Source organism: Rhinopithecus bieti, unplaced genomic scaffold (assembly GCF_001698545.2).
Source record: "Rhinopithecus bieti isolate Rb0 unplaced genomic scaffold, ASM169854v2 scaffold_11488, whole genome shotgun sequence".
NCBI lineage: Eukaryota > Metazoa > Chordata > Mammalia > Primates > Cercopithecidae > Rhinopithecus > Rhinopithecus bieti.
In genome coordinates this window covers 561,929-585,197 of record NW_016806879.1, presented here as the reverse complement: position 1 = coordinate 585,197, position 23,269 = coordinate 561,929, and the positions used below count along the sequence as shown (strand labels likewise).

At 43.4% G+C, this 23,269-nt stretch overlaps 1 protein-coding gene across 3 annotated transcripts in view; it reads right to left on the bottom strand.

Annotated features, from left to right (window-relative positions):
- Positions 1–3,734: 3,734 nt before the first annotated feature.
- LOC108533644 (secretoglobin family 1D member 4) overlaps positions 3,735–23,269 on the bottom strand; it is a 37,393-nt gene continuing 17,858 nt past the window's right edge. Inside the window, exons 1-4 of one of the 3 annotated variants that reach the window (XR_001886781.1) lie at positions 7,512–7,605; positions 7,143–7,270; positions 4,917–5,104; positions 3,735–3,875 (exon numbers count right to left, since the gene is read on the bottom strand). Coding sequence is in view for 1 of the 3 variants with exons in the window: in XM_017878485.1 (XP_017733974.1) it covers positions 3,846–3,875; positions 4,917–5,104; positions 6,323–6,377 (273 nt within the window). In the remaining 2 variants the exon portion in view is untranslated. Of the gene's footprint in view, positions 3,876–4,916; positions 5,105–6,322; positions 6,424–7,142; positions 7,271–7,511; positions 7,606–23,269 lie in introns of those variants that run through there. The other 2 variants (XR_001886780.1, XM_017878485.1) reach the window with 2 other exon arrangements.

The following is a 23,269-nucleotide window of genomic DNA, read 5'->3' as shown; positions in this document are numbered from 1 at the left end:
GACAGAAAACCAAACACCGCATGTTCTCACTCATAGGTGGGAATTGAACAATGAGAACACTTGGACACAGGATAGGGAACATCACACACTGGAGCCTGCCGTGGGGTGAGGGGAGGGGGTAGAGATAGCATTAGGAGATATCCCTAATGTAAATGACGAGTTAATGGGTGCAGCACACCAACATGGCACATGTATACATATGTAACAAACCTGCACGTTGTGCACATGTACCCTAGAACTTAAAGTATAATAAATAAATAAATAAATAAGCAATGACTAAATCAAAACTTCATATTCAGAATATTGAGCTTGTCATAAAGTGTAGGATGGATCATGGGGAGAAGACACTGGAGAAAAAGTGCCTAGGCAGAGATTGATAATATTTGTCCAGAGGGCAAATTAGGAGACTCTACTTAGCTCAGTGGTCATGAGAGACACCTGAAGAAATAAAGAGACCCTGTATGAGTCAATCCTACATCCTTGGTAAACCTCATTCTCAAGTTTTTGAACTAGATGTTCTTCAAAATTAGCACTATCATTAGCAAAGAAGAAATCCAGGATGTCAATCAATGAGCACACAGACACCGAGAAAGCTGACTATGAGATGCTGGCAGGTCTAGGAAGGCATTTCTAGGGGTAAAATACAAGCCCAGCTCCCCTGCAGTTACGTTCCTCCTCCCCCTCAGAGAGCAACAGTCCTTGCATTCTTTTATTGTGTTGTCATTTCATGAAACTTGTCATTTCAATCATTTTTAAGTGTACAATGATGTGGCCTTCAGTGTATTCTTGGTATTGTCACACTACACATTTCTAGGAAATTCTCATTCCAAACAGAAACTCTGTACTCCTTAACAATGACTTTGATACTCTCTTCTCCCTGTCCCAGCCTGAGCGGTCTTGCTGGATCCCACTTCACACTGTTTTAACAGAATCTCTGAAAGGAAAATGTTACCATATGTGACATGAATGTGATTAGCTTCGAATGATGAGAAGAGTGAGCACCTTGTGACCCCCAGGCTTCAAAGGCTATGGAAGTAGCTAAGGCAGCGGCCCTAAGCAACAGCCCTGGGGATGTCAGGAGTCCTGCGAGTATCATGGGGGACTCCTGTACCAGCTACTGCCTTCCCAGGTCACTGGATGACTGCCCCTATAGAAGAGAGAGGTGAGAGAATGAGGACTGCATGGGCTTTACTTGTACACAGATTCATGTGTTCCAGACAGAGCCTGGGCATCACCTGCTTTTGACAGCTTCCCAGTAGATTCCAAAATAGAGCCAGGATTAAGGGGCCCTGGGTAGGCATTTCTCATTCTCATATTCATTAGTGGAAACAATCTTGGACCTTCCTGGGTACTAGTGAGGACTGAAAACAAATGAAAATGTTCCAGCAAGATGCATGCTGGGGTGTTCAATAAATAGAAATTTTTATTAATTGTAAGCATTAGAGTAATAATTTCTAAGGTATGTTGAGTGCTTTATAGTATTAATTTATATAATGTGTTCTCACAACATGCTATGACATGCATTCTATTTCACAGGAAAATAAATGGATGATAAAAAAGGATGTCTATGCATGTGGGTGCATGTGTGTATAAAGATGTAATGTAAGGTGTGGGCATCCAAGGGGGCCTCACAGAGAAGGAGACATGTGAAGTGCATTCTACGGATGGGGTGGTCAAACGTCTGAGCAGGTAAGTCTATAAAGGCAAAGGAAAACCCATATGTCTTGGTGCAAGGATGTGACTCATGTGATGCATAAGAAATGAGACATAAACAACTATGGCTGAGGACAGAGCACCCAGGAAAACAGAAGATGAAGAGACAGGGCTCCCAGGAGCAGGGTCTTGGAAGTCCTCATGTGGAACACAAGGCTATGGATGTGTTCCTCCAGCAGTGGTTCCTCTCTGGGGTTCTCAGAATATAGCCTGAGCTCTGTGAATCCTTGTGTCTGTCTGTGAATCCTTGTGCCTGTCCATGCACAGTGTGTAGGCTAAACTGGTCTTGAATTTCACACACTTAGGTTCTATTTGTTTAAGTGTAAATATTTTCTGGTGTTATTAAAATAAAAATTTCTTTTAAAAGCAGTGTTTAATAATAGCTACTCTTATCTGCTCTCTTCTCAGTTGTATAACAATAGCTATTATCATATAAACATGAGTTTAGGGTAGAAAATGACTTCCCTTACTTGAAACCCTTGAGAATTGGTTGTTTAGGGTTGCTGAAAGAGGATAGGACCATGTTTCAGTTTTGGGAGGCTCACATTGGCATGAATAAGGAGAATTTATCACAGGAAGGGCTCACAGCAGCTGGGAAACAGTTGAGGAGACCTTAATCTGAGTTGAGTTTGGAAGGACTCAGACAAGACTGTTAGGTGGCTGTGTGATGGGAAAGAAGGGACTCGTGGAGGTGATGCTGTGGCCACGGAGTGAACAGAACTTAGTGTACGGTGAGGAGCCAGGAGGGAGGGAAGCTGTAGTTGGCTGATTTATGCCTCCATCTCCCAAAAGATATCCACATTCTAATCCCTAGAATCTGTGAATGGCCCATTGCAAGAAGAAAAACCATCAGATCCCTAGAATCTGTGAATGGCCCATTGCAAGCAAAAAAAGACGTGATTCAGTTAAGGATCTTGAGATGCGGACATTATTCTGAATAATCTGGTGCTTCCTAACCCCAACCCCTGTATTTTGTAATTAAAAGTCAGAGGGGGATTTGACATGGAAAGGAAAGGAGATGGGAATGTATCATGGAGGCAGAGTTTGGAGTGATGTGGCCACAGGACCAGGATGGTCAGCAGCCCAGAAGCCAGAAGCAGCCCTTGGTGAACTCACCCTGAGAGCCCCCAGAAGGAACAGAGCCCTGCTGCCCCCTGACCTCCCCACAGTGATATCAGTGTTGGGCTTCTGACCTCCAGAGGTACAAGAGAATCAGTTGTTTTAAGTCACCAAGTTTTCGGAGGTTTCTTGCAGCAGCCACAGGACACCAAGCCAGGAACCTGTGGCGTCTCCCTGTGTCCTGGTCAGGGGACTTGCTGGGGGGGTGCATTAGCCTGGATGGGCTCATGGAAGGGAGAGCAGGCTGGGGGCAGACCCTGTGCTCAGTTTTACATCCTGCTCCTGAAATGACTGTGGAGTGCGCCCTGGGAGCTGTCCAGTTGGCAGGGGTGCTGGTCTCTGGAGCTCTTGGGAGAGCTTGAGGAAGGAAGCATTTGCCTCAGGTGCTGGTGAGTGATGCAGAGAGTGAGGAGTGCTCTTGAGTGTGGGGAGTAAAACAATGTGAACTCCAGGTTGAAACCTGGAGATGCCCCCCAATTGTGATAAATGGAAAATAAAGTATACTGGACATGACGGGAGAGAAAGCATAGTGCAGAGAGAGCACCAAGCAGGCTGGCTGTGCGTCTGAGGGGACATCAAACGAGGGCTAGGGCTGCTGCTAGTGGAAACCATGTGCCTGGACACCAAGGCAGGCTGGGAGATCCCTCAGTCCAAGACCAGCAGGACCGTTGTAATTCCTGTTTTTCTCTTGCCATGGTTTTCATTCACGAACGCAGGATGGGAAATCTGTAAGGAATGCAGGATGATTTCTGCAACTATTTCCTTCTGGGATGCTTGCATTCAGGCCCCAGAATGCTGGTTACTCTAGAGTTAATTATCAGCCACAGCAAAAGGCCACTCCCCTATGGAAACCACCCTCGACTCAAGGCCCGAGACTGCAGGATCATAACAAGACCAGTGGAGATGTGCGGGGCAAGCGATTTATTAAAGCAACATGTTGAAACCTTTACAATTGTTAGTGAAGATCAGGGTATCGTTGAAAGACTGGAAACCGAGTTGAGCGTTTTTACATGTCACACACCACATTTTAGCACTATTTTCAGCTGAAATCGGAAAAAAAAAAAGGAAGAAAGGTGAGGTCAGTCATGCTGCTGCTGGTGATGATAGGCTAACATCAAAGAAGCCAGTGGGATTTTGCTCCTAATGGCAATTGGAAAGGCAGAGGCAAGAACTCAGTTTGGGAAACTGAGGTCTAGACCTGGTGGCCTTACAATTCTGGTGAGAAAGCAGGCTTTCCCCACCAGACCAATAGACCTGGGAAGACCCAGGAGTTAGGTCCAGGGTTTTCATGGAGGGAGAGGGGAAGGGTTGACAGTGCAGCCAGAGGTTGTTGCCTGGGCTGTCCCAGGATTGTGGAGTCTCCTGATCCCTATAATGGGGGACCCAGGGCTCTGAAGCCAGGCAGGGCAGGGAGGGCCTCTGAGAAACATGCTATCCAGGAGACTCCAGCCTTCCCATGGGAGAATTCTGCCTGGCGGCCAAGGGTCTTATCAGGCCTGACCCTGCCGATTCTATGGGTATTTGCAGCCAAACCTCAGGACAGCAATCCAGAAGCAGCCAGGCTGAGAGGGCCCTGGAATCTCTGATTTCTTGAGGAAGACGTAATGAGAACATCCCCCTTCCATGGCATTGCAGGAGGTAGAGCAGTGAAAAAGTCTTGGCCCACTGGCTGTGGTCAGGACAGTGTCACGGATGAGGGGTGGATAGTGGGCCCTGCGGAGCTGCGAGGGGCTCCTGGCTCTGCAGAAGCTGCAGAGGAGCCCAGTTCACCAGCACCCTGTCTGGGAGGCCCGGCTCTAGGTCCCCCCAAGCCTTCTCTCCCTGTTCAAGTCTCCCACACTCCCCGGGACATTCCACAGTGACTATGTCCACTGCGTGAGGGTAGGTTGGCCCAGGAAAGCTCCCAGCAGGGAGACGGCCATGCTTGGCCCTTCACCATCCCTGCCTGGGCCCTAGCTCACTCCCCATGTCCTCAGCACACTCTGGGGACACAGTATCCAGGCAGGCCACCTGAGGAGAAACATGCAGGAGGCTATGTGCAGCTGAGTTTAATTCTGCCTGTGCAAAAAGGAGAAAGAAATTACCAAGGCTTTTTCAATGAGAAGTCGATCACTCAAAGGTATCTGATCCGTGCAGTGCTTCACTTGCAACTTGGCTGCAAGAGCTTCCGGAGGTGGATTAAATTTGGCAACTTGTAACTTTAACAGATCGTCATTTAAGAAGAGGAAGCCTGTGATCTCAGAAGCAAGAGCTGGGCAGGCAAGAGCATTGGCTGCAGCACAAAAATAAATATATTGTTGATGTTAGGAAAGTCGGTTTTTCTCTCATGGCTCCCTGATGGGATCCCCTGGGTTCTATGTTTCTGTACCATTACTGTGCTGATGACAATAGCAGAAATTCCAGGTGCAAATTTCCCAAGGTCACACAACAAAGGTAAAAGCTTCATATCCTCAGCTAGACTTCTTTTTCTTTTTTTGAGACAGGGTCACCCAGACTGGAATGTAGTGGCACAATCTCGGCTCACTGCAGCCTCAATGTCCTGGGCTCAAGCGATCCTCCCTCAGCCCCCAAAGTAACTGAGACCACAGGTGCATGCCACCATGCCCAGCTAATTTTTGTGGATTTGTTTCTTTTTTTAGAGATGGTGTTCACCATGTTGCCCAGGCTGGTGTCAAATTCCTGAGCTCAAGTGATCTGCCCACCATGACCTCCCAAAGTGCTAAGATTACACGAATGAGACACCATGCCTGGCCCACAACTTGACTCTTGACAACCACAACTTTACTCCATTCTCATAGCCACTCCTGGAAGAAGCTTTAATCACCAGTGATAGAGGAGGCTCAGAGGGGGTGAACATTGTGCCCAAGATCAAGGAGTGGGAAGTGTCGAAGCCCAGATTCACCCCAGACCTCACATTACATCATCTGACACAGATCCCATTCAGAAGTGAAGCTCAGGCAGAAGAATTCCTAACATTTGCCTGCATTGATTTTTCTATAAAACTCCCTAGATACTGGGGATTACAAGAAATAGCTCTAAGCAGCCAGACTCCGTGGCTCACGCCTGTAATCCCAGCACTTTAGGAGGCCAAGGCGGGCAGATCATCTGAGGTCGGGAGTTCAAGACCTGCCTGACCAACATGGAGAAACCCCGTCTCTGCTAAAAATACAAAATCAGCCAGGCATGGTGGCGCATACCTGTAATCCCAGTTACTCAGGAAGGCTGAGGCAGGAGAATCACTTGAACCCAGGAGGCGGAGGTTGCGGTGAGCCCAGATCGTGCCACTGCACTCCAGCCTGGGTAACAAGAGTGAAACTCGGTCTCAAAAAAACAAAAAAGAAGAAGAAGAAATCACTTTAAGCTTTATGAATCTTATTCAACAAGCACAGAAAAGGGTCTGGAATTTTGTTTGGTTTTGTGCAGGTGCTCTTGTGCTCAGAGGAGCGTGCGTCCCAGGGGCTGGTGCTGGACTCATGACTGATGTACTCACCCCGGTAGCAGCAAAGGGCCAGCGTGACCAGCAGGAGACACACCGACAGCCTCATGGTGGCTTAGTCTGCTGTGAGCTCAGCTTTCACAAACAATGAGTGATTTGGATTCGACTCCAGGAGCCTGTGTAGTCGTGGAGGTCAGGGCTATTTGTACCTAGGGAGCCTGGCTGGTCCTGCCCACTGAGGCACCTGGTAAGTCACGAGGCCTGGCTCCCAGCCCGCCCTTCCAAGCAAGGGCTGCTGCCATCCATCAATGTGACCTCCTTAGGAATCTCTGCATCCAAGTGAGGCAGAGCACAAGACAGCAGCCCTGTGGGAACTCTGCTCTGTGCTCCAGGTGAGTGTTCAGGCACATCTGTAAATATTCCTGGGATTCTCAATTTCCTTATGAGCTTTTGCTGATTAGTTCTTTTTATCTTTGTAGCAGTGCAAGGGCACAGGTGAGTTCTGGCTTTGGAAGGCACAGGAAGCTGGAAGGCTGTGTTCTGGTTATAGGAGAGCAGGGACATAAGGAGACCCTGCTTTGATCCCCCTGCATGTCTGACAACCAGCCAGGCTTGTTTCAGTTGCACCTTGGGCAAGTCTAATCCTTCCCCTCAGCCCATTCCATCACCACCATATTCACTGCATAGGTACCTAAAGCATAATTGAATACATCCCACCTGTAGAAGATTTCCTGAGGAAAAACATCTGCTGCACCTGTTCTGTAGCCTGCCTCACTCCCAAACCTGAGTCTTGTTTGTAGGTGCAGTTATGTATGTGGCCAAGATTCACATTTTTCTATCTATAAAAAGCAAGCTTTCTGTGATGTGTACTCACCCACATCTTATCTTAGGGCTGATCTGATGATTAAGTAACCCAACTCTTTTTCTCAAGAGCTTTTGGAGTGTCCGGAGCTAATCATGCATCAGAGAGGTATTGAGAGTTCTTTGCTCTGGGGCTCTAGGCTGGGAAGATAATGGAAGGGAAGAGACAGATGAACAGGGTGGGTGGTCACTTCCCCCTAACCCCTAGGCTCAAGTTTTCCATTTCAAACCTAGCTGTGCTGCCTGGGCCAATCCCATTTTTAATGGAAAGTGAAGGAAGCTCCCAGACAAAGCATTACACACCCCCCTTCCCTCCCATTGTGATGCCTTCATGTGGTGTCAGTAGGTAATCACCAGAAATTTCTCTCTTAAATAAACTTACATGTGAGAGGAGTCACAGCCCAGGCCATAACTTTCTCAGCTATGCAATCAAATCACTTGGAGCTTTTAAGGTATACCGACCCCACAGGCTTCTCTCTCTGGTGATTATGATTCAGTAGCATAGGGGTGAATCCCTCATTTCTGTACTGTTTAAACTGCTCTGGTGTTTCTCACAGACAGCAGGGCTGAGAACCAGCCAGAAAAACCTTTAAGAAGGGAGGGGACCTTACGGGTTGTGTCATGAAAGACACATTGTCAGGTTTGGTTGAGTCCAAGCTGAGGGCAGCAGTGGATCTCACTTTCATCACACAGGATGATGAGGGAGTCCCTGAATCAGCCCTGCTAACACAAAGGAGGGGGAGTGTTGGTGGTGAGGCTCACGGCTATGAGGGTTCAGATCCTCATTTATGGGCTCCTGGACCTTAGGAAAATTATTGAGTTTATGTAACCCCAGTTTTCTTATTTGTCAAAGTAGGCTACTAATGGTGCCTACATCACTGGGTTGATAGATGATCAAATGGGTGTGTTCATGGATGTGTGTGTGTGTGTGTGTGTGTGTGTGTGTTTAAAATATACCAAGTTCTGGTACATAGTAGTTCTCAATAAATGTAAACTGCCATTATCTTGTCCCATTTGTCATATATGTCATGGTTTGCCAGTCGTTCCTAGTTTAGAGCACAGCCAAAATCCACAAAATCACCTACTAGCAGCACTACATGGACACCTAGATACACCACTTCTCTCTGACATAAATGGAAAAAGAAACCCAGCTCATGGTCTCGGAGTCTACAGACCCATGAATATGGGCTTCAGCACTGAGGCCTCTTTTGCAGCAGACAGGCCTGTGAGGCATCTACCCTATTTGTGGATGAGAGCTTATCCTCGCTCAGGCTTGGCATTCACCTTCTTATCTGTACAGTCCATTGGAGAGGATGTGTATCTCTGAGAGAGGATTGTTTGCATGTACTTTTATTTATTTATTTATTTATTTTGAGGTGGAGTCTCGCTCTGTTGCCCAGGCTGGAGTGCAGTGACATGATCTCGGCTCATTGCAAACTCCGCCTCCCAGGTTCACACCATTCTCTTGCCTCAGACTCCCAAGTAGCTGGGACTACAGGCACCCACCACCACGCCCGGCTAATTTGTGTGTGTGTGTGTGTGTGTGTGTGTGTGTGTGTGTGTGTGTATTTTTAGTAGAGATGGAGTTTCACCATGTTAGCCAGGATAGTTTCGATCTCCTGACCTTGTGATCCACCCGCCTCGGCCTCCCAAATTGCTGGGATTACAGGCATGAGCCACCTTGCCTGGCCTTGCATGTACTTTTATTAGTCCTACCACAGTTAACACCTATGCAGGATTTTTTTTTGTTTTCATCATTAATGCTTTTTATGGCTCCCTCCTTTTTATATAATTGACTCAAGCTTTTAGTTTATTCTTTCCCTCTATGGCCATTGTTGTCTGGCCCTGATGACTTGGTCAGTGCTCCCGTTTATAGACTCTGCTGGAACCATGCACCTCTCATTTGCAGCAATCTCAAGGCTGTTGTATTACAAATGTGTAATCATTCCATTGATGCAAATTTTTCTTGACTATTAGCTCCATAATCAGAGGGTCAGTATCTGGTTTTGTTCATCCTGGCTTAGCACAGTGGCTGGCATGGAGAAGAAGATCAGCAAGGCATCTTTTAACAAATGAATGATAAATCTATGAATCAACAAACTGCTAAATGGGTGATGGCATGTTTAGTGTAAAAGAATGCTCATGGGGCCAGTTTTCTGTAGGCAGTTGAGGGTGAAAGGTGAGTAGTATGGTGGTGACTGTGAAAGAAACTCATTGGCTTTCGACATCACTAGAAAGAACAGTGGCAAGAGGATGGTGCTGCACCAACCAGCCAACCCCTAATCTTCTAGTGCAAGCCAAGACTTAAACAATTTAAGGGAAATTTAATATCAATTCACCAAGCTCTACATCCACTAACAGGAACTCCCCTTTAGTTTCTCTTCCAACTAGGAGCATCACAGCTTCTGAGTTTCCAGGGTCATAGCAGTAGAGCAGCCCATGGGGATTATTCCTCTACCTCTCCCCAGCCATGAGCAGAGTGTTCCAGGGAAACACAGGGGAGGCATGGAAGGTTCTGGGTGAAGGCATTGAGATGTGAGGCTTGGAATACAGAGTAGTATATCTAAGTCCTGCTCAGGGACGCATAGCATTTGATTCACAGAACAAAACAAAATGTGGAAGAAGCCCAAGGAAAAGCATGAGAGAAGTTGATACGGCATAAACCAAGTGGCTTGTGAGGGACTTCAGATAGCCAGGTGAACCTGAAACAGACAGGTGCACGTGGTAGAACAGGGAGGGGTTTGTGGCTGGAGAACAGGATGGGCCAAATGGAGGGGAACTTGCACATTCCTCTGTGGGTCATGACAGCAGAATGGGTGGGAGAGGTGAGACACCTTCAGATTTTGTTACCCTGCTGATTTTTTTTTTTGACGTTTTCAAATCTCAGGTCAAAATAACATAGATTTTCATACCCAATAGGATAACTATTATAAAACAAACAAGCAAACTAAGAATTTTGAAAATAACATTGAAACAAGGATGAACAGAGGTAGCAATTCTTATGCACTCTTGCTGGGAATGTAAAATAGTGCAGCCACCGTGGAGGATCATGGCCTCTCAAATTAAAATAGAAAATATCATAGGATCAAGGAATTTCTCCTCTCATGATATAGCCAGGAGAACTGAAATCAGGATCTTGTAGAGATCTTATATATGCATGTCTTTAAGGATGCTATTCACATCAGTCAGGAGGGGGAACCAACCCAGTGTTTATCCCCAGATAAATGGATGAAGCAAATCTAGTTATTCATGGAGTGGAATCTTTTTTTTTTTTTTTTTTTTTTGAGATGGAGTCTCGCTCTGTCACCCAGGCTGGAGTGCAGTGGCGTGATCTTGGCTCACTGCAAGCTCCACCTCCTGGGTTCACGCCATTCTCCTGCCTCAGCCTCCCGTGTAGCTGGGACCACAGGCGCCTGCCACCACATCCGGCTAATTTTTTGTATTTTTAGTAGAGATGGGATTTCACCATGTTAGCCAGGATGGTCTCGATCTCCTGACCTCATGATCATCCCGCCTCGGCCTCCCAAAGTGCTGGGATTACAGGCGTGAGCCACCACGTCCGGCCTCTTGGGGTGGAATCTTATTCAGACTTAAAAGAAAAGAAAATTCAGACACAGACTGTAGATTTCAATATAGATGAACTAGAGTACATTGTGCTATATGAAATAATCCAGTCACAAAAACAAATATAGTATGATTCCACTTATGTGTGGTATCTACGGTAGCCAAATTCATACAAACAGAAATTAGAATAGTGGTTTCCAGAGGCAGGAGGAAAAAAGATATCGGGAGTTGGTGTTTCATGATACAGAGTTTCAGGTTCACAAAAAACAAGTTTCTGGAGATTAATTGTACAACAAAGTGAATATACGTACTACTACTTAGGTGCACACCAAGAAATGCTTAAGATGATACACTTTACATTTGGGTATCACAATGAAATAATTTTAAATCACCTGGGTTTGAAGTCAAAGCACCTGAATTCTGAGCTCCCTGCTTCTGTAAATTCAAAACCAAGAGGGCCTTGAGCACATTCTCTTTCCTAAGCCTGTTGTTTCTATTGGCTCATCCATTCTGCAAACAAACCATTATTTATCCTTGAGCACACAAACATTGGCTTGGTTTCATAGAATAGAATGTTCCATGACAATCCAGTCACCAAACTTACAGTGAGCTCATTCTATTTGGAAACATGCAGGTCCTGCGGGTTGCAAAACCTTTTGTAGCTAATGAGAATAGTGATAATGAAGACTAACAATAGTTTTTAGTTTCTATGTCCATGCCTGCAAAACACAATTTATTATATTCACATCCTTGTTACCAATGTATAAGATATAAGCTGTTATATTTCCAATATTATAATTGAGACAACTGACTTACAGAAAATAAGAAAGTTGTCTACAGTTGCACAGTTTGAAGCGAGAAGGTCTGGCTCAGGCACTGATGGTGTGTGAGCTGTGAAGTAACAAAGTGATCCTCTCAGTCCATACATCTGGCAGTGGTCACTTGTGAGGTGGGCTAGATGTGGATGCAGATTAATTTCTATATTTGCTGCTCCTTGCATTTCACTTTTTGACTCTAATGAATTCTTCTAATCAATGATGTCTCACACTAGCTCCTTCATTTAGTTCATTTCCTTTTTTCTTCTTTTCCTTTTAAAGAAAAAGATCCTATACTGACAACTCCAAATGCTGGCAGGATGAGGAGCAACAGGAACTCTCATTCATTGACTGGTGGGAATGTCAATGGTACAACAATTTGGAAGACAGTATGGCAGGTTATTGCTAAAGTGAGCATATTGTCACTATCAATTCCAGTATGTGTGCTCCTTGACATTGAACTAAATTAGTTAAAATTGTTTTCCGTTAAAAAAATGTGGACACGGATATTCATAGCAGCTTGAGTGAAAGTTGTCAAAACTGGGAAGCAACTGAGAAGCCCTTTAATAGGTGCAGGAATTATTACACTTTGGCACATACAGATGGTGGAACATGATTCGCCACCAGGAAGAAATGAGTTATTATGCCATGAAAAGGTAAAGAGGAATCTCAAATGGATATGGCTAAATGAAGGGAGACGATCTGAAAAGGTGACCTACTATAGATTCCAACCATATGACATTCCGAAAAGCAAATATGGAAGCAAAGATCAAAGATCAGCATAGGTTATTGGGGAGGGAAACATGAAAAGAGAGAGCACAAAGGATTTTTAGGGCAGGGAAATAATTCTGAATTCCTTTTTTTAAAATGTTTTATTTCCATAGGTTTTTGGGGAACAGGTGGTCTTTGGTTACATGAGTAAGTTCTTTAGTGGTAATTCGCGAGATTTTAAAGCACCCATCAACAGAGTAGTATACACGGAACCCAATTTGAAGTATTTTATCCTTCACCACCTCCCATCCTTTCCCCCGAGTCCTCAAAGTCTTTTGTATCATTCTTATGCCTTTGCATCCTCATTGCTTAGCTCCCACTTATGAGTGAGAGTATACAATGTTTGGTTTTCCATTCCTGAGTGACTTTACTCAGCAGAATAATCTCCAGTTCCATCCAGGTTGCTGCAAATGCCATTAATTTGTTCCTTTTTATGGCTGAGTAGTATTCCATGGTATGTGTATATATATTTTATATACATATATCACAATTTCTTTATCCGCTCACTGATTGGGAGGAATTTCAGCTGGTTCCATATTTTCGCAACACAAATTGTACTGCTATAAACATACATATGCAAATACATTTTCGTATAATGACTTCTTTTACTCTGGGTGAATACAGCCAGTAATAAGATTGTGGGATTAAATGTTAGTTCTACTTTTAATTCTTTAAAGAATCTCCATACTGTTTTCCATAGTGGTTGTACTAGTTTACATTCCCACCAGCACTGTAGAAGCGTTCCCTTTGTATTGCATCTATGCCAACATCTGTTATTTTTTTTATTTCTTGATTCTGGCCATTATCATGGGAGTAATGTGGTATCGCATTGTGGTTTTGATTTGTGTTTCCCTGATCAGTAGTGATTTTGAGCATTTTTTCATATGTTTGTTGGCCATGTGTATACCTTCTTTTGAGAATTGTTGATTCATGTCCTGAGCCTACTGTTTGATGGGATTGTTCGGTTTTTTTTCTTGCTAATTTGTTTGGGTTCCTTGTAAATTCTGGATGTTAGTCTTTTGTCAGGTGTATAGATTGTGAAGATTTTCTCCATTCTGTGGTTTGTCTGTTTACTCTGCTGACTGTGCCTTTTGCCATGCAAAACTCTTCAGTTTAATTAGGTCCCAGCTATTTATCTTTGTTTTATTGCATTTGCTTTTGGGTTCTTGGTCATAAAATCTTCGCCTAAGCCAATCTCTAGAAGGGTTTTTCTGACATTATCATCTAGAATTTTTATAGTTTCAGGCCTTAGGTTTAAATCCTTGATTAATCTTGAGTTGATTTTTGTATAAGGTGAGAGATGAGGACCCAGTTTCTTTTCCCTACATGTGGCCTGCAATTATCCCAGCACCATTTGTTGAATAGAGTGTCCTATGACGGTATATACAAGTCATTACACATTTCTCAGAATTTATAGAATGTAGGACAGTGAGAGTGAACCTTAGTATAAACTATGCCCTTTGGATGAAAATAATGAGTCAAGGTGAGTTCATCAATTATATATGTCACTCTGGATTAGGCTGTGAATAACAAGGGAGGCTATGCCTGTGGAGGGGCAGAGGTTAGATGTGGACTCTATTTTCTACTCAATTTTTGGTAAACCTGAAAGTGCTCTAAAACATAGTCTTTCAGAAAAAAAAGAACGATACAATTTGTAAAAAGTATTCCTGTCACACAAAAGAAAATTCTTATTGAAAAAATCTGAATCAGTGAACTGTACACTATTATGGATTATGGATCAACTTTGATGAAAATCTAAGACAATCTACTGAAAAAACATATTAAAAGAAGAGTACATGAAGTCAGCTGAATACCAGATCAAAATATAAACGTCAAGCCTTCCTGTAAGCTAGCTGCACCCTTACATTCCATAATGGAAAAAATGATACAACTGACAAGATTATACATAGCAGCAAAAAAAAATATTGAAATCTATCTGAGTGGAGATATGCAAACCCCTAAGAACAAAATCATGGAAATTTAGTCACTATACAAAAAGGAAATCTAAAAAAATGGACACCTGGTCCCTGCAGGAAAGGTAGAAAATTTAAACAGGTCAACCATGCTCTGTTCTTCTACAAACTCAATGTCACCTCTAACAGATTTTTTTTTTTTTTTACTTTTTATTTTAGGTTCAGGGTACATTTGCAGATTTGTTACATAGGTCAACTGGTATTATGGGGATTTGCTGTTCAGTTCATTTTTTCGCTCTGGTATTAAGCTTAGTACCTAGTGTTATTTTTTCTGGTCCTCTCCCTCCACCCATCCTCCCAGTTGGGCCCACTGTCTGTTCCCCTCTATTTGTCCATGTGTTCTCATCATTTGGCTCCCACTTATAAGTGAGAACAGGCAGTATTTGTTTTTTTCCCCCCCTGCATTAGTTTGCTAAAGATAATAGCCTCCAGCTCCTCCATTCATGTTCCTGGAAAGGACATGATCTCATTCTTTTTTATGGCTTCATAATATACCATGGTGTATATGTACCACATTTTCTTTATCCAATCTGCCATTGATGGACATCTAGATTGGTTCCATGTCTTTGCTATTGTGAATAGTGCCACAATGAACATATATGTGCATGTGTCTTTATGATAGAAAGATTTATTTTCTTTTGGGTGCATACCAGTAATGGGATTGCTAAGTCAAATGGTAGTTCTGGTTTTTAGCTCTTTGAGGAATTACCACACTGATTTCCACAATGGCTAAACTAATTTACATTCCCACCAACAGTGAATTAGCATTCTCTTCTCTCCGCAACCTCGCTAGCATCTGTCTAACAGAATCTTCCTAGGGCAGTCTGACGTTTTGTTTAATTCTGAAGTGCTGCTCGGATTTTTCAAAATTAACATGTATCCATCAATTGAGGGGTAAGAAGCTGATTTTGAGACTAGACTACCTGCTCAAGCTCAGCTCTGGCATTTTCCACTTGTGAGTTCTCCAGCAAGTGGCTTAACCTTGCAGTCATAACTCTTCATTTAAAAACCAGGTGATAAAAGCAATTTCCACATCACAGGATTTGCATAAGAAATAAAAGAATTAATAAGGAAAAAGACACATCACAGCATCTGAGAACTGTCAATTCCTATAGTTTTGTAACCAAAGAAAAATATAAATAAGTCAAAGAAAATGAATTAACCAATCAGTCTTCCTCAACTAAAATATCAAACTGAATCTAACCAATTCTGCCTATAAGGAATGTTCATGTACCCTGAGGGCTAACAAAGAGTGCTTCAGAATCTGGTTCTGGTTCTATTGAGATTTCCCACAGGTAGGATTATTACTTTTTCATAACATAATTTATTGTTTTATGGTAAGATCAAAGTCACTATTATTATGTTGTTGTTAATATCCTTAATAATAAATCCTGGACCTACATCTAAGGGAGGGGTGTGGAGTAAATATTATTGATCCCCAACGCACACAGAGTCCTTGGACTTGTGTCCTCATCAGGATATTTTGGGTCTGGGGTCCTTCTGCCTGATGTCACTACCCAGGGATTCTCTAGGGATTGGTCTTCAAACTGGTGAACATCTTTCTAAAAGATGGAAAAATTTAGAGGATCAATTAAGATCCTAATGTCCAAGGACTTTGAACATACACTTATCAGGTGGTCACTGTGGTTCTCATTTCCACCTCCTCTTCCACATAAAGTTCTCTGAACTGCCTCACAGAGAACTGGACCAGGTCCTCACACCTCTTCTTGATCATCCCTACAGTCCATAAGGTGTGCTAGCTCATACTTGAAGTACCTACATGTCTTAGTAAGTTGGCCCCACATGTGAACAACACACATGAGGACAGCAAACCACAGTCACAGTAACCACACCAAAAAAGAGAATGTTAGTCCCCTGTTAAATAAGCAGGGGTGCCACGTTAGGATCGAGAATTAGTGTAATTTTCTCCGTCTTGTTCTGGAGAGGAGAAGCAGATTGGCCCCCTGTGCGCAACCCCACAATAGGTCAGATGACGTGTTTCATGTAAATTGTGAAGAGCTGCGGGAAAGAGCAGGGAGCAAATAACCTCAGGATTTGTGAGAGTAAACCAGGAAAAGTCATGGACTGATCCTTACTGGTGTGTCCTAAGAGAACAGGTTTACTTTGGTGAACTTGACAAGTTTACTCATTTAGAAAGGCCTTTTTCTTCCCCAAAACAGACCTGTTTGCATGAAAGAAAACACTAAAAACATTTTGTGGCGCAATCTGTTATTGCTCTTAATATGGACGTTGGCTCTGAATAACTTACATCGCCAACAAACTTTGTCCAGCTAGTGAACTCTTCAATAGGTCAGACAAATGGCCTCCAACTGGCTGAAAAAATTAAGAGTCAGACTGCTAGTTTACAATTCATGGGATGTCAGATGAGGGCTCATATTTGGTAGCTCCAGATTGTTTTTCTAGTGCGTCCTGCCTCGATTGCTAAAACACAAGGCTGTGGTTTCCCATCCCAGAACCTTGTGGGACGACGGCTGGCTCCTGTTGGGCGTCTCCAGTGGAAGGCACTGCGCTGGGAGACGGAAGACTAGAGGAGACAGAAGTCATGTTTCTCCGCTTCTGACATTGCCTCTTGCGGTGATTATGGCAGCAGAGCCTGCAGCACCCAGCAGCCCGGCAGGGAAGGGTACACGGCGATGTCTTCCTTTCCTGCTGAGGTGGCCCAATTTCAGCTAGAGCAGCCTCCTCTTCACCTACAGTGTTAGGATCTGGGCAACACCATTTTTCTTTTTCTCTCCCAGCCCTGGGGTGATAGAGTCTTTCTGCCATTATTAAATACTGGGCATCATTTACAACCCCTTTTTCCTTCTGCAACCTTCAAAACCACTAATACCAACTCCTGCATGAAATTTTCTCTGTTACGTTTACCTGTAACGTTTTCTATTTCTTGACTGGACACTGACTGATAAATACTGGAAAATAATATCTTAAATGAGTATAGACTTGGAGATGTGTGGTTTGCAGAATGACAAAGGGAAGAGAGAAGTCCTGTCATGGGTAAGGCTATCTGTCACACTGCCTGCCAGTTACAAACAGAATTAATGAGTTACCAAACTCGATGATCCTGAGGTTTCACATTTTCTGGATGAATATCCTCACATCTTTAAAAACATGTGATCATCACCCTTGACCAATGGTATTTTTGCTAATATATGTTTCCTTGATAGTTAGCACTACATACTATTTAGTGATCCTGCATTATTTCAGCTTGATCACCTGATCTTGGGAGTTAATGTAGCTATGGAAAATCAATTGTCCAGTTTGTTCTCCTGTCTTGTATTGAGAAAAACCACTTATTGAGGAAGGATAGAGGGAACTAGAATGAAATAACTGTCAGTATCTGACTGTATGTTTCTACTGTTATCCTTTCCTGTGTTCAGCTTCAATAATTATCCAAGTTGTGACCTAAACATTGTTTCCTCTTTTCCACAAAAAGCTCCTCTATCTAAAGGTTGGTTTTTTCTGCAGCATATATTTGTACTTCAGTTTTCTCCAGTCTTATTTCCCTGTAAAGCACATGCTATCTGCTCTCTATCAGAAAATTTTAAACATTCTCATCAAATGTTGTCACTGTTTTCTTTCTACCACACTGTACGGTTTACCACTTCATTCTTTGCTATTGTTTTAATTTGTTAATTTTTGAGATTTCGTAGGATGATGGTCAGAGACTGAACACATGCTCAGGCTGCAGTCTTCGTCCATTCTAAGGAGATATGTTTTATTTGTTGATTTCCATTGTGGTCACGTGCTTTGACTGACAGATAACTGTGACAATCCTGGGACTCCTATGGCAAAGAGATGTTGTTTCTCTTTGTTCTTGTTTTTGTTATCAGGTTTTTTTTTTAAGTGACAGAGTCTTCTTATGTTGCCCAGGTTTTTCTCAAATTCCTGGCTTCAAGCATTCCCTGGGCCAAGCTTCCCAGGTAGCTGGGATTACAGGCAAGTGCTACTTTTTTGTTTTGAAACAGGATCTTACTCTGTTGCCCAGGCTGGAATGCAGTGGTGTGATTGCAGCTCATTGCAACCTCCACATGCGAGGATCAAGCAATTCTCCAGCCTCAGCATCCCAAGTAGCTGGGACTACAGGCACGATCAGCCAATGCCCAGCTGATTTTTTTTTTTTTTTTTTTTTTGTATTTTTTGTAGAGATAGGGTTTTGCCGTGTTGCCCAGGTTGGTCTCAAACTCCTGAACTCAAAGTGATCTGCTAGCCTTGGCCCCCTAAAGTGCTTGGATTATAGGCATGAGCCAATGTGCCCAGCTCACAAGAGCCACCTTTATTTATTTATTTATTTATTTTTGAAACGGAGTCTTGCTCTGTTGCCAGGCTGGAGTGCAATGGCGCTATCTCGACTCACTGCAACCTCCTGGGTTCAGGCAATTCCCCTGTCTCAGCCTCCCAAGTAACTGGGACTATAGGCACATGCCACCACGCCCGGCTAATTTGTGTGTGTGTGTGTGTGTGTGTGTGTGTGTGTCTGTGTGTGTGTGTGTGTATTTTAGTAGAGATGGGGTTTTACCATGCTGGCCAAGATGGTCTGGATCTCCTGACCTTATGATCTGCCTGCCTACGGCCTCCCAAAGCTCTGGGATTACAGGAGTGAGCCACCACACCTGGCCAAGAGCCACCTTTTTTTTTTTTTTTTTTTTTGGTGAGATGGAGATTTACTCTTGTTGTCCGGGCTGGAGTGCAATAGCGTGATCTCGGCTCACCACATCCTCTGTCTCCCAGGTTCAAGCGATTCTCCTGCCTCAGCCTCCCGAGTAGCTGGGATTACAGGCATGCGCCACCACATCCGGCTAATTTTGTATTTTTAGTAGAGACGGGGTTTCACCGTGTTGACCAGGCTGATCTTGAACTCTTGACCTCAGGTGATCCACCCGCCTCGGCCTCCCAAAGTGCTGGGATTACAGGCATCAGCCACTGTGCCCAGTCAGAGCCACCTATTTTTAAAAGCAAAAGTAACTCCCTCGAAATCTCCTTTTAAAATTTGCTCCTGTACTTAGAAATACTCATCTCTCTGGATTTGTAGTAGTGACAAAGAGGAAGATAATTTCAGGAAAAGAAGTTGTAGAAACAGGAAAGAAACGTTCTCCAGCATTAAGTAAGCTCAGCTCTTAAAATACAGGTTAGAATATGTCTATTTGTAAGAAAGCAAAAATTGAGCATCATAATATACTCCCATGATAAACAGGAAAGAGAAAAAGAGGCAAATCAGTGAAAACAAGGCTGTGAGATCTGGAACTAATTTTCCAACTCTGGACTACGTAGACTATGTAGTATGGATTATGTCAATTTGGGGTGGGGACATAGAGTCTTTCTATCCTTGGTAAATTAAGACTACACTTTTTTTTTAGATAAAAGTCATACAGACTATATAATAGTATTTTGATACATGCATACAATGTTTAACGATCAAATTGGGATAATTAAAACATTCACATCTCAAAGATTTAGCATTTTTAATGTTGGGAACATTTCAATCTTTTAGCTATTTTGAAATATAAATTAGTTATTGTTAACTAGAGTCACGCTACTGTGCTACTGAATATTAGAATGTATTCCTTGTTTCAAACTATGTCTTCCACCCATTAACCAACCTCTCCTCATTCCTCACACTTTCCACCTCATTCAACTTTCTAACTCCATAAGATCAACTTTTTCATCTCCCATGTATGAGTGAGAACATGTGATATTCATGTTTCTGTGCCCTTTTGCCCATATTTTCTTATTCCTTTCTCCATAAGTGTGAAATCCAAGGAGACAGCCCTTAGATACACCTGCCAGGAGAATGCAAAACCCTCTTTTGACCAAAAGAGAAAAGCTGGTCAGTTGTTTTGATCACATAGAACCCAGCAAAACTGTCATTTCATTTTAATCACTTTGAGCTTTGCATCTGGGTATGGGAGTAAGGTCTCCCCCTAGTGACTGATGGCATCTTGCAAATGTTCAAGGAGATTCCAGATTTTAGACAAATGGCACCACCTTGAGGTTCACACTCATGGTCAGTTCAAGGAGACCTCATTATTCCTGTCCTGGTGCTAGACTTGGTGATTTGAAGATTTAAAAAACACATTTATGCACCCAAAGATACCAATCTCCTGGGAGAGGCAGACCCATAAAGATATCCCTTAGTCACTATTGTACTGAATGCAATTGAACACCCACAAAAGTATTCTATTTAGGTGAGCTCAGTGCTTGAATGGAGCTGCAATCCAAAAATTACGAGAACATGGCAAATGATTACCTAAACCAGAGGGGCACTCAGGGGAGGGTTTGTGGGGGATATGATATGAAAAGAAATGAAGAACAGTCAGCCTTCAGCAACTTTGCACACAATGAAAACGGGAAGACCTGATCGCAGTGCATTCTGAGAACTGAGCAACATGGACTTCTGGGGTAGGAGAAAAACTATAAGTGGGTGAAACCAAAGTTGGTAAAACAGCCATTCCTTCTGTCTAGGGAATAGGATTCAGCCTCTGTGTGTGTGTGTGTGTGTGTGTGTGTGTGTGTGTGTGTGTGTAGGTGTGATGAGGGGGTTGACAATAACCAGGCATGAAGTAAATACTCCATGAATTCTAAGTGCCAGGGAGGAACTAAGTTCCTGTGAAATCTCTGGATCTATTTACTTTGTTTTGTTTTATTTTATGTTTTGAGATGGAGTGGTTTTTTGGGGGTTTTTTGTTTTGTTTTGTTTTGGGGGTTTTTTTTTGCTCTTGTCACCCAGGCTAGAGTGCAATGGCACGATCTCAGCTCACTGCAACCTCTGCCTCCCGGGTTCAAGTGATTCTCCTGCCTCAGCCTCCGGAGTAGCTGGGATTACAGGTGCCTGCCACCACACCTGGCTAATTTTTGTATTTTTAGTAGAGACAGGGTTTCACCGTGTTAGCCAGGCTGGTGTCAAACTCTTGACCTCACGTAATCCACCCACCTCAGCCTCCCAAAGTGCTCGAATTACAGGGATGAGCCACCACACCCAGCCATTCTGGATCTATTTAGAGAGGCACACAAGACCTCTCTTGTGAGTTAGAACAAGATAGCAGTTATTTGAGGAGAAGTTTGTTGGGGTGTGCTACAAGCTCATTGTGGACTAGAAATCTTGAGTGGTTTGGCATTTGGTCAATAAGAAGTCATTCGAAATTCCTGCAAGTCTGGCATCTGTGGTTTGCTCACCACTGGTAATGGAGGATGTTGTGAGTCAAGGATCAATGATTGGTGGTTTTTCAGCTGCTAGAGATTCACTAAGGAAGGATATAGAATCTACTTTCCACATCTCCACTAACGAACAAAATAACCACTTGCACTGGTTTATAAAAGTCCTGATGTCCTCTTCTGGCCATTATCAGCATATCCACCTTCTACCCACATGCAAACATAAGCATTAGTGCCTGTCCTAGATTGTAGTAAAAACGGACCAAGGCCTTTAGTGTCCTAAACTCCAGAGCACCTCCCATGCTAGGGACTGTGGACGATGCCAGGCACTCAGATTATGCCAGGGACTCCAGTGGATCAGGGAACAAAAATACCTCAACCAGGACAGAGATAGACTTTCCTCAGAGGGCTGGGGGTAAAGAAGAAAAGGTGAGAAAAATACACAGGAAATAGAAATATATATAAAGAAAATGACAATTCTTCTCCACAATTTGGACAACTTTATACTTATGAAAACAAAGGATGGCAAACAACTTAAAAAAAGAAAACTCAAAACACCCACAGAAAAAAACATTTTAAATTACTGTGGGAAATGGGAACTATCACTCAATTTCAGGGATAACAGTGACAACGGTGAGGATAGTCAATACCCAAAGAATAATGGATTCTGAGACAGTGACTGGCAGCATCATATCTGCTGGTCCATAATCTCTATGAATAAAATCCTCATTCAAAGAGGTGGACTTCATCAGCGACTCAACTCTGCAGCCAACAAAGAACACAAAATCATGCTTCGTTCATGGCAAATGCTCATTAAATATTAGATAAACGTATTAATACCATTGGAGTTCATATTAGTCTGCTTTGCTGGAACCTAGACTAGTTTCTAACTTAATTTGGGTTTCTAAGTTAGTTTCCCTAAAAAGAGAATGAGCTGTCCCAAGGACATTAATTTTCAACCTTCTTGGCCCTCCCATTTCTCCATATAATTAGAAATTGAAACACTGGTTTACAAATCATTTTTGGCGGAGTAGGCCTCAGATACTGTGATTCCATCCAACAAAAGGGTCACTACTAAGATTCTGAGTAAGTTAGGTGAAAGGTAGAATCAAGGAATAGAGATACACAAAATTCAGCAACACAGTCTTGGAGATCATGAAAAACAGGAGACAGGACTAGACTGCAGCTCCGACGTGGATGGACAGAGCAGCATGTGGAGGCTCACATCGTGAATTTTTGCTCCAGAATGACTGCACAAATAAATCAGGAAACCTGATTTATTCAAATTCAAAGGGGAGATCATCTACCCCAAACACACACCCCTACTGGGGAAACTGAATGCCTAGATTACATAGAAGATTTTGACCTTACCTGAAGCTGGGTTGGTTTAGAGAGGTGAGTAAAATACAGAAGTAGAGCAAGCAGTGGAAAAAGCCCTGGGAGCTTGTTGGGCCCCCTAACAAGCCGTTTTTTCCTGGTCTCACAGGGGTCCTTTGGGAGGATGGCCAGAAGCACTGGGAAAAGGCCACAAGGAGAAGGAAATCTCCAGCTGAACTGTCCGGAGCCGTGAGGCCCGGAAATTGCCGCGGCCTCTGTTGCTTAAGCTCCGCATTGTGGAGACAAGATGGCGCACTTCCTGGTTCTTCATCATCAACTTTACCCGCGCGCGCGAACCTTTCCCGCCCGCGCGTAGATAACCTCCCATGCCCGGGAAAGACTAAGTCTACCGAGCATGCGCCTGGTGACGTCTCTCATTATTCTCCTCCCCGCCTGCTCTGAGCCCTTCCTCTTCCCTGCCAGCCTATATAAGGCATTGCACCGCCGCCATTAAACGAGACTTGATCAGG